This window comes from Simochromis diagramma, unplaced genomic scaffold (genome assembly GCF_900408965.1).
Source record: "Simochromis diagramma unplaced genomic scaffold, fSimDia1.1 OVJJ01000205.1, whole genome shotgun sequence".
Taxonomy (NCBI): domain Eukaryota; kingdom Metazoa; phylum Chordata; class Actinopteri; order Cichliformes; family Cichlidae; genus Simochromis; species Simochromis diagramma.
In genome coordinates this window covers 17,899,058-17,910,209 of record NW_024386782.1, presented here as the reverse complement: position 1 = coordinate 17,910,209, position 11,152 = coordinate 17,899,058, and the positions used below count along the sequence as shown (strand labels likewise).

At 41.8% G+C, this 11,152-nt stretch overlaps 1 protein-coding gene across 1 annotated transcript in view; it reads left to right on the top strand.

Moving 5' to 3' along the window:
- The first annotated feature begins 744 nt into the window (after window positions 1-744).
- LOC120727872 (amyloid beta A4 precursor protein-binding family B member 1-interacting protein-like) overlaps window positions 745-11,152 on the top strand; it is a 16,322-nt gene continuing 5,914 nt past the window's right edge. Inside the window, exons 1-9 of the mRNA XM_040022454.1 lie at window positions 745-880; window positions 4,597-4,656; window positions 6,080-6,167; window positions 6,671-6,882; window positions 6,973-7,044; window positions 7,154-7,313; window positions 7,659-7,780; window positions 7,878-7,952; window positions 8,038-8,181. Coding sequence (XP_039878388.1) covers window positions 851-880; window positions 4,597-4,656; window positions 6,080-6,167; window positions 6,671-6,882; window positions 6,973-7,044; window positions 7,154-7,313; window positions 7,659-7,780; window positions 7,878-7,952; window positions 8,038-8,181 — 963 coding nt within the window. The 5' untranslated portion in view covers window positions 745-850. The remainder of the gene's footprint in view (window positions 881-4,596; window positions 4,657-6,079; window positions 6,168-6,670; window positions 6,883-6,972; window positions 7,045-7,153; window positions 7,314-7,658; window positions 7,781-7,877; window positions 7,953-8,037; window positions 8,182-11,152) is intronic.

Here is an 11,152-nt window from a genome sequence, read left to right as displayed (position 1 = left end):
GCTGAAACATGCGCACCACTCTCCTAAACTCGAAACAGCATTTTGTTTTATTGTAATCTGCAGGGGTTCTGTGTAGTCTATTGCACTGAATATAATAAATATAAGATCTGTTTTCATTCATATTTCAAAATGTTCTAATCCTTTGTGTGTGTTTTCTAAAAGACCTTTTGTTGTACAACGTTTTCAAATGATTTCCCACCACGGCATCTTTTTATAATAACACATTATAGTGACATATTATAAAATATAAATAATTTTAATAATGTGTTCATGTATGTTAGTTTTTAATGATGATGTATGACAAGTAAAGCCTATAGAGGTGTAATCAACCTCGTAAATATTATGTAGACCAAATGTAAAATATAAAAGAAACATCACAGATCAATGTCAGGTATGGTAAACAAGTATAAGTAAACCAAACGTGAGAAAAAACAAGCTAAAATGTTCTCAGACATCTGAGTTTTAAAGGAAACTGGAAGGTTGCTGACATCGCCAGCCCCCATTCAAATAATAAATATTGTAAATACAAATTTGTATTGACTAAGTACTACAATAAAAGGGTATATATCAGTTGCACATTCCCACATTAAGGAACTACTGATAGCTCTTACCAGAATAAAGTAGTGAAAACAACTGTGTGTAAAAACAACTTCTGCCAGGCCAGAAGTAGAGCTCAGAGCACTACTTAAGCCCTATCTGCTTTACCAGAAAAACTTAGATCTACTTCCTGATTTCAGAGGAAGCTGAGCGAATATCTGTAGCATATCAGGCAGTGCAGACAAAGTCACATGTGCAAGCGCTCACATATAGACTGACCTGTCAGGGTTGCAGCAATGACACTCACTCTGTGATGCTTCCATGTGTCAAAGACAGAGAAAAGGTAAGAATGCTAAAAATGTGTTAATGAAAGATAGAGTTTGTATTTAAGTTGGTTGGAACTTCATAGTAAATCAATACAATAAAAAATATGCTACTACTAAATTCAGAACTACTGTGTTAACAGTTCAGTGCTGTGCTGCAGGATAGCCTTAAATAAAATGAGCACGATTAAATCAGCATTTAAGAGCTGCAGTCTTGCTTTTGCGAGTTTTGGTTGTTTCATGTAGCTGTAAGTCCAGATCAGCTCAGTGATGCTCTTGTTGCTCTGGCTCTCGCTGTATTTTGGGGCTGGTTGTCACACTGCAGCCTGACGTTAAGAGTGATCACACTTTCATGGTGAGCGATGGATAAGAATCGAATCATTTGAAGTATGTAAAGCTTTTGGCTTACTGTGCATACACACATTTCTGCCTTCTGTTGGTTCTTTTAAGAGTTAAATACTTGAATGGCCACATCAGCTTTGCTTAAGACAAACACATGCCCTCTCACAGCAGCCAGTGGACGGTTGTGCAACTAATTAGAAAACAGCAAGAAGCTCTCGACCGCAAGAAGAGAGAAAACATGTTGGTTTACTGTTAGCAGGCAATGCACTGTGATTCCTTTCATGCACGTACATCTCAATAAATCGCCTTTTGTGCTCAGGCTTTGGCACGGCCGCCTGCGTGTCTCTTGGCGTTGCCTCGTTTTTGTTGATGTGTGAGACCACATCGGGAGGCAGAGGCAACACTCTGACATGCCTGATGAGAGCATGGAATTCATAAACAAATGTGGTGTTTGCGATGCTTGCTTTCATGAGCGCAGTCTGCAAATGCACATTTGTTGAAATTAATCGGGAAAAATCAAACGAAAAGGTTACACGAGACAAAGGAGACGGAGGATTGGAATGAGTTTCACATGTGTGACGCAGAAGTCCAGAGGTAAAGTTCTGTAGCGATCCAAAATTTTCACTTTCATGTGGAAGCAATACCTAGTGAGCTACATCTCGCTCCACTCTTCCCCTTTTACCCCGTTTCACTTTAATGGTCTGTTTACTGCTCGGCGTAAACACAGAATGAGACTGAGCAACAGAGATGGCACAGTGGACGCACATCTGTCGCATGAGAATGCGCAAGTTATGCAGAGACTAATAAATACAGGAAGACAGTTTATACATGTTTCAAACAACATGTATGACTCAGTGCACACAGGACAGAATCTGCATGTTCTATACTTTAAGCTGCAGCTTTAATGTTTGCAATATATTAGGGCCAAGCTAAACAGCCCAACCATGTCTGCTGTGGTCATCGTTTATTTATAGTACTGACCTCGACTTTATTATTCAATGTCCATAATCGCAATTAGGCTTAAAACGTCCTCCCTTAGTTACCCTGCATCAGACCTACGCTGCTGGGGGCTTCCCATGATGCAATTCACTCACCTCTTTTAACTCTTTGTGTCTTTATATAACACTTTGCAGAAAATCATTACTTATTATTAATCTCTGGCAGTCTTCCACTGGTGTGTCTTTTGTCCTGTCTCCCTCCCCTCACCCCCAACCATTCGAGGCAGATGGCCCCGCCCCTCCCTGAGCCTGGTTCTGCTGGAGGTTTCTTCCTGTTAAAAGGGAGTTTTTCCTTCCCATTCTTGCCAAGCGCTTGCTCATAGGAGGTCTGATTGTTGCCGTTTTCTGTGTATTTTTGTAGCGTTTTTAACTTACAATATAAAATGCCTTAAGGCGACTCTTGTTGTAATCTGGTGCTATATATGGTAAAAAAAAAACTGAAGTGAACTGAATTGCGAATACAGGGAATACATTTGCATCTCATTGTTGAAATAGGTCTTTTAGGCTGGATGAAAGTGATTTAGATTTGAAATAGCCCTGAAGGTACTTCATTCTTCAAGCTTAATACTTCAAAGTATATATATACAAAACATAGAACCTAGAGCCAGCATTAGGAAAAGTGGGGACAAAGTCTTGCTTTTAATTACAAACGTGAAGAAATGTTTCACTTAAAATGACAGCACTCTTTAGATCTATGGGGCACTTTAGCGTCCTTTAGATAACAGTTTTCATTTTTACAGCTTGTAACAACACCTCTTTGGTCCATGCAAATATTTTCAGCCAGAGCAGGCAGATTACCTTTTTTTTTTTTTATGTAAACGTAAAAAACTTTACACAGCTAACAGGATTAATAGTGACTCATTGAGTCAAATCACAGCTAAAATGAGAAAAAATACAGAACTTGAAATCCTCAAATTACTAGAAATGACAAATTAATACTAATAATCTAAATAGTAAAGTTTGCCCATGAGCCCTTAACTTAAAGATGCTGTTTCTGAATAGCCCAGGTGTTCATCTTTTATAACCAGTGTAGGGTTCTTAGATGAAAGAGAAAAAAACCCAAAAGATAAAATCCACAGAACAGGACAGGGTGCAAAACTATACGTTAGCATGTTAAGATGGGTAGATCAGATTGCATTTCTAATGTTAAAGACAGTCAGTTGCAGAAACAAGAGCAAAATCTAACGACGTACAAAAAAGAATGGAAACAGTTTCCACCTCACACATTTTGAAATTAGAGCAGAAAAGAAAAGAAAAGCTAATAATAGATGCAAACTTGCAGAGCCATTGTATGACTGCAGTGTTACGTGCTTATGTGTCATAGTAAAAGTGCAGAAAAACATGATGTGTGTGAGGATCAGGAAATGGTATCATGCTTATGACCTGCTGAGCTCATAAATTAGCACATACAAAAGAGGCAAGTCGCTTCAAATAAAACGACTATATTAAATACCCCACCTCTATATTTGCTGTACGTGCAGCTTTCAGAGTCAGGGTAAGCTGCTGAGACCTTTCAAAATAAGTGCATCTACTGGTATTGATAACCACATATTGCAACAGTCTTGCAGAGTTGGCAAGAAGCAGAGGGCTCATTCTTCAGTTCGCTTTTCAAGCCGATCCACATACAAGACCTAAAGCTGGCAAGATGCCGCCCCCATATGGAAAAACCCAGACACTGAATTCCACAGAAAATTTGGTCTGGTGAAAACCTTTGATCTCAATGAAGCCTTTTTGCAGGGCTGATCAATTTAGTGCGAAGAAAACAAAGCATTTGAGTTTTAGCTATCGCTCTTCCATCACAGACTGTACAAGGAGTTACACAGATGGCATCTACAGGAGGTGAAAACTATTTAGCTTATTTAAGAAATGTATCTATGCTGTGCACTCATACTAAAGAGAACACTTAGAAAATGGAAGGTCACATGCTCCATGTTTGATGTCCAAGGAATTGAAGCACTTTGCAGCCAGAGCAGCACAGAAACAGCTGCTTCGGCTCTTTGTAAAGTCACCGAGATGACACAGCGGATCATTGCTCTTGATTGCTCTGTCTAAATAGATGCTGCACTTTGCATTTTGTTTATCCCCTGTTGCCATGGGGATTGTCACATCCAGAACTGTGCATGTGTGTGCATACACTTACTGGTTGTGTGGGCCCTGCCACAAAAATGTCAGCTGTTATGCCGGACAGCACCCCCCCAGGTTTTCCACAAACAGAACTGACACAAAACAAACACGAAACTGATCGCAAAACGAACTGAAATCGCCCAAAGTTTTCACTTCCTAGTGCCTCCTACAGGGCGGTTCACCATTATCTACTTTATTTTCTGCATCTTGCATTACTCTATCCCCCTAAACTGCTCCTAAAAAATCTGAATTCCTCGTTCTACCGTTTGCAGATGGACGACATAGACGCCATGTTCACTCACCTGCTCGGAGAGATGGATCATCTCTCTCAGGTGAGTTTTCTTTTCTTTTTTTTTGTTTTCGATTTGATTTGATTGTGATGCTGTAACTGATGAACATTTAAGGTACATGGTAATCCCTGTAAAAGATTGGAAAATGTGTGAATAGTGCTTCATGTTGACACTGTGCAAGATGCCATTCTTTTGAGGAAGGAACAGGTTAATGAAAGTGAATAATCCACTCAGTGTTTTAGTCATAATCTGGGCATTGTCTGATTACAGCCTTTTTGTTTTTGCAACGACGACCGTAATGCCGACGACCGTAACGTCTTTTGCAAGACGACCGTAATGCTGACATGTGAAGTCATCATCTGTGGATTGGACTGTGGGCAATGGCTGCAGATTTCCTTAAGCACACATAAGCTGCTCATCATAAAACTGCAACTCGCCAAGAAACACATTATACACTCATAACTGATTGAAGCCTGGGTCTGAGACTTGGCGTTAGTGTCAATTTCCAACCCCTGCATGTAAGCTGCAAACGAGCACGGCCCTGAGAATGGAATCAATCTATGTTCAGTATTACATCATGCTTACCAGAAAGGCTCCATTTGTCACTCTGACTTGCATCCTCTTTGGAAAGCCATCACAGTGATAAACACCATTTCAAAGACTATTAGGAGAATTCGCGAGAGAAGCATTTAGAGTTAAGCGTCGACCCCCAGAGACTCTTAGAAACAAAAGGATTTAAATGATTCCACTTATTGCCTTGATTGGGTTGGTTCTCTATGCTTTACTGCCTCGGAGGTAGAAAATCTTTTTTAAAGGAAAGTATAAAAAGGTCTGGTCTAAAGAGGCTTGGAGGTGTCATTTACGGAGCAGCTCCAGTATGACCAAATGTGTTATTAGGCACAGTCAGCAGGGTGGAACAGCCCGCTCGGAGGCATCATTTTGTTTCCAGGTTTTCTGCCCAGGTTGTTTATGAGTGAGCCTGCAGAGACAGAGCATGTTAACAATTAAAATCATACAGTTTGAGTCTGTTTCTTGATAGCAAGTTTTTTAATGGTGGGGACACTGAAATATCAGAGCCATTTCCTTAGTTCGGAAGGCCCAATTATAAATCACTGATTATATGTAATGTTGTGATGAATCGTTCTTTCTTAACAAACACACTTGTGATTTATTGTCCCCTGCAAACACTGCAGGGGACAATGTGTTTTCTGTTACCGATTTAGCTCGGAGACAGAGCGTGATGAAGTACAGGGAAACAAGTTACCAAGAGACAGCAGTTCAGAGTATTTTGAGGACACAGGGTTTCGATTTAAAGCGCCACCTCAAACTATGAACTGTTGCTTCCCTCCAAGAACACGACCTCTGTGATCATACATGTGTTTTTCACGACATGCAACTGTAATTCATGGCTGTGGGGATGGCGGGGGGGCTCTGATGATGCTGATTTGCTGTTATGTCCCTGCAGAGTCTGAAGACTGAAGGTGACTCACCAGAAGCAGATTCTGCCGCCCAGACAGAAAAAACCTTTTCCATTGGCTTCAACGACCTGAATGGTGAGTAGCAGATAAAACTCTGTTTCACAGAAGAAAAGCGCTCTCCCTCAGCCTCCGAGTAGATGCTATGGCATTAATTTGAAAATCCAAGGTGACTTCCTTCTTGAGTTATCACATTAACCAAGATATTCGGAAAACTTGACCTATGGGGGGGTCCCATTTTGACCAAGGGGCAAGGTGACTGAGACTTGACGTTGTGGAGAATTTTAACAGATTCATCTGTCGTACCTGATGAGCTTTTTATGGCCAAGGTGCAAAAAAGCCATATCAGCAATTTGAAACAATCAAAAGCAAACTGTGTTTTAGTGGGAGGGGGATACAGGACACTGTACGCTCCTAGTTTCCCAGGATTCCCTGGTATTCCCACTGGAATATGCTGCTCGTTAATTTTTTCTCAATAGATGTATCTTGCCAGTTCAAGTTTTGAACTAATCAGCTTTACGTCCATGATTCTCCAACTCACCCTCTTGAGGTCATAGTTAAACCCACACATCTCCTTACAGAGTCTCTTAATGAACTGGAAGACAATGATCTGGATGCTCTAATGGCTGACCTGGAATCAAAGTCAGCTGCGCAGGAACCCCTTACTTCTGAACCAAACATCGGCGGTACAAACGATCAAACTGCACCACCCGCAACGACTCAGAAACATGAGCCAGCCACTGCCCTTCCTCCCCCGCCAGGCACAGATGTATCCTGCAGGAACATGCAAATGGTAAACCAAAGTTTTGCACTGAGAAAATATAAAGTCAGAATTTCCTGGACATGGGGCGGCAAAAGAGATAACGTTCTTCTATGTTTCCAGAGAGAACCCCAAACAAAAGCAGAGAAAATAAAACTAGCTCTAGAGAAGCTGAAAGAAGCCAAAATGAGGAAGGTAAGATCAGCAGATTTTCTTTTGTGTGTGTGCGTGTGTGTGCGTGTGTGTGTGTGTCTCATTGAAGCTTGCATTTAATCTTAAGTTAAAGTAACTGTGCCTCTCTCAGTTGATTGTGAAGGTGCTCATGAGTGACGGCAGCTCCAAGACGCTGATGGTGGACGAGAGGCAATCGGTGCGAGAGGTCTTGGACAAACTGTTTGAGAAGACGCACTGTGACTGCAGCACTGCCTGGAGTCTGTGTGAGACCAACCCCGAATTGTTGATTGGTGAGATAAAGACACACACACATAAACATGATAACAGGTAGTCAAAATAACAGAGGAGTCTTCCCCCCCTCACTCCCAACTGGTTGCAGCAGGTGGCTGCTAAGCCTGGTTCTGCTGGAGGTTCGTTCCTGTTAAAAGGGAGTTTTTCCTTCCCACTGTCGCCAAGTGCTTACTCACAGGGGTATTGTGTAATTGTTGAGGTTTAGTCTGTATTATTCTAGAGTCTCTAATTTGGTGCTATAGAAATAAGACTGAATTCACTTGAATTGAGCACACATTTCCCACTTTCCAAAGGTTTTTTGTGGAGTGTCCTCCCTTAATTTGCTTTTTTGTCCATTATTTCAGAAAGAACCTTTGAGGATCATGAACATTTGGTGGAACCACTGTCTGCTTGGACTCGGTACAGTGAAAACAAAATCTACTTTTTGCCAAGACCACAAAAGTATGTGATGTTCACAGACCCTCAGGTGAGCAATATGGTAACAGAGCACCTGCTTCTTGGTGAAGTGTGATTATATGTTATAATGCTCAGTCAGTAAACTGTGCTTTTCTCATCTCGTGAAGATATTTTACATGTGGAAAAAGGATAAGGCAGCATTGAGTGCGATTAACCAGCAGGCTAAAGATCTCCTTGTCAAGGTCAGTCGCAGTGCCACATTTTTGCATCTCATTGATGGCGCCACGTTTCAGTTTTGCATTTCATGCCATTCCTCTGACGCTGCAGGAGAATTTCGGGGGTTCGACTTTGATCGTTCCCGACCTAGAGGGCACACTTTACCTCAAAGAAGATGGGAAGAAGGTTTGGAAACCGCGCTACTTTGTGCTCAGGGCTTCGGGCATCTACTTTGTGCCCAAAGGAAAAACAAAGGTATAGCAAATCAAAGTTTCTATTTGTATTGCTGCTTAAAAGAAAACAACTTTAGCAACCTGAGTGAGCAAAATCATTTCTACAGCTTACACCAGGCTAGCTGTTTTCTGCTGCTCGGCTTTAGATGAAGCTGATCTCAATGAGGCCTGTCTCAAACCTAAACTGCTGTAAATATTTAAGCTACATGTAGATACTGTGATAGCTGCACTGAATTCCAGCACATATAACTTTTTGTTGTATGTATGTTGTGTATATATCTTCCAATTCACTGTCACCAGAGCTGTAGCCTATCCCCAGCTACCATCGGTGTCCTGCGACAGGATAGGCCAGTCTGTGACAGGGGGGCCAGCACAGAGAGACAGGCACCAGTTAACCTAACCCCACAGCTCAAAGACACACATCCACACAGATGCTGGATTTGAACCCAGCACTGCAATGTGAAAAAAAAATCCATGAATTCACATGGTAGGATTTGTAAAGAATTTATTCGTAAATTAGGGTGGAAAATAAGTATTTGGTCACCTCAAACAAGGAAAATCTCTGGCTCTCACAGACCTGTAACGTCTTCTGTAAGAAGCTTTTCTGTCCCCCACTCGTTACCTGTATGAATGGCACCTGTTTGAACTCATCATCTGTATAAAAGACACCTGTCCACAGCCTCAAACAGTCAGACTCCAAACTCCGCCATGGCCAAGACCAAAGAGCTTTCGAAGGACACCAGGAAAAGTATTGTAGACCTGCACCAGACTGGGAAGAGTGAATCTACAATAGGCAAGCAGCTTGGTGTGAAAAAATCAACTGTGGGAGCAATCATCAGAAAATGGAAGACATACAAGACCACTGATAATCTCCCTCGATCTGGGGCTCCACGCAAGATCTCATCCCGTGGGGTCAAAATGATCATGAGAACGGTGAGCAAAGATCCCAGAACCACACGGGGGGACCTGGTGAATGACCTGCAGAGAGCTGGGACCAAAGTAACAAAGGTCACCATCAGTAACACACTACAACGGCAGGGAATCAAATCCCGCAGTGCCAGACGTGTTCCGCTGCTGAAGCCAGTGCATGTCCAGGCCCGTCTGAAGTTTGCCAGAGAGCACATGGATGATACAGCAGAGGATTGGGAGAATGTCATGTGGTCAGATGAAACCAAAGTAGAACTTTTTGGTATAAACTCAACTTGTCGTGTTTGAAGGAAGAAGAATACTGAGTTGCATCCCAAGAACACCATACCTACTGTGAAGCATGGGGGTGGAAACATCATGCTATGGGGCTGTTTTTCTGCCAAGGGGACAGGACGACTGATCCGTGTTAAGGACAGAATGAATGGGGCCATGTATCGTGAGATTTTGAGCCAAAACCTCCTTCCATCAGTGAGAACTTTGAAGATGAAACGAGGCTGGGTCTTCCAACATGACAATGATCCAAAACACACCGCCCGGGCAACAAAGGAGTGGCTCTGTAAGAAGCATTTGAAAGTCCTGGAGTGGCCTAGCCAGTCTCCAGACCTCAACCCCATAGAAAATCTGTGGCGGGAGTTGAAAGTCCGTGTTGCTCGGCGACAGCCCCAAAACATCACTGCTCTCGAGAAGATCTGCATGGAGGAATGGGCCAAAATACCAGCTACTGTGTGTGCAAACCTGGTAAAGACCTATAGTAAACGTTTGACCTCTGTTATTGCCAACAAAGGTTATGTTACAAAGTATTGAGTTGTATTTTTGTTATTGACCAAATACTTATTTTCCACCCTGATTTACGAATAAATTCTTTACAAATCCTACCATGTGGATTCATGGATTTTTTTTTCACATTCTGTCTCTCACAGTTGAAGTGTACCTCTGGTGCAAATTACTGACCTCTGTCATCATTTTAAGTGGGGGAACTTGCACAATCGGTGGCTGACTAAATACTTTTTTGCCCCACTGTATGAGGCAACCACCACGCCACCATTGCTTGCTAACAACAAGTCGTTAACCAGTTTGCAAGTGGTTTCATTCCAGTTAGTCCTTCATTATGAAATATAATATGATCAAGATTTACAAAATAGACTTAATTTTTTATTCAACATGACCCAAAATGATGAACCATGAACTCAGCAGGAGTGTTTACAGAGGTCAAGTCAGAAAGCTGTTTCCACAGACTTTTTGCAAACACGTCTGTCGCCATCTGGTGGCCTTCAGACAGAATGCAGCTTTTTAGGCACATCATGTTGTAAGCACAAGACCCTTAGTCATAGACGTTTTACTGTTTATTGCTAAAATGTAAAAGCCAGTTCAATGAGGAGAGATCCTTGGGGGCTTATTGGCTCAAAGAAGGCGGGCAAGAAGATGATTGGACTAGAGTAATGATGTCAGTATTGACATCGACAGCGTGGGAAAGTGGTCGTGAAGTAAAGAACAGAAAAGCAGCCAAACACCCGGTAAAGCAGGCAGATAAAGGAGTGTCTTTCTAACTGGAAATAAGAGTTGCTGTAGTGCACGCCTATCGTCTGATTTTGTCTCATGTGAATTTACTAAAAACAAAACCATCTTAGTGATGACGCAGCCCTGCTTTCTTTTCTTTTTTTTAGCAACAGTTCAGGTGCATATTTCAGTTCACTGCTACTGCATGTCATGTACAATGTAGCAAAGTCTTATTTAGATCACTTCTACACACATACAGCAATTGAGTTGACTAACAAACATCATCAGAATCTTGCTAATTTACAGCTTTAGTAAAATGTTTTTCACCTGATTTAGTGCCAGGCAGTTCACTTCCCATTTATTCAGCTTTACAGAAGGACTGCTGATCGTAAATGTGTAAAGCTGAACATGTTGGTCAAAGCTGAGTTTTTCCTTCCCACTGTCACCAAGTGCTTGCTCATTTTTCCCTGTATTACTGTGGGGTCTTTACCTTGCAATAGAAAGCACTGTGAGGCAACTGTAGTTGAGATTTTGTGCTATATAACTAAACTTGAACTAAATCGAATTGT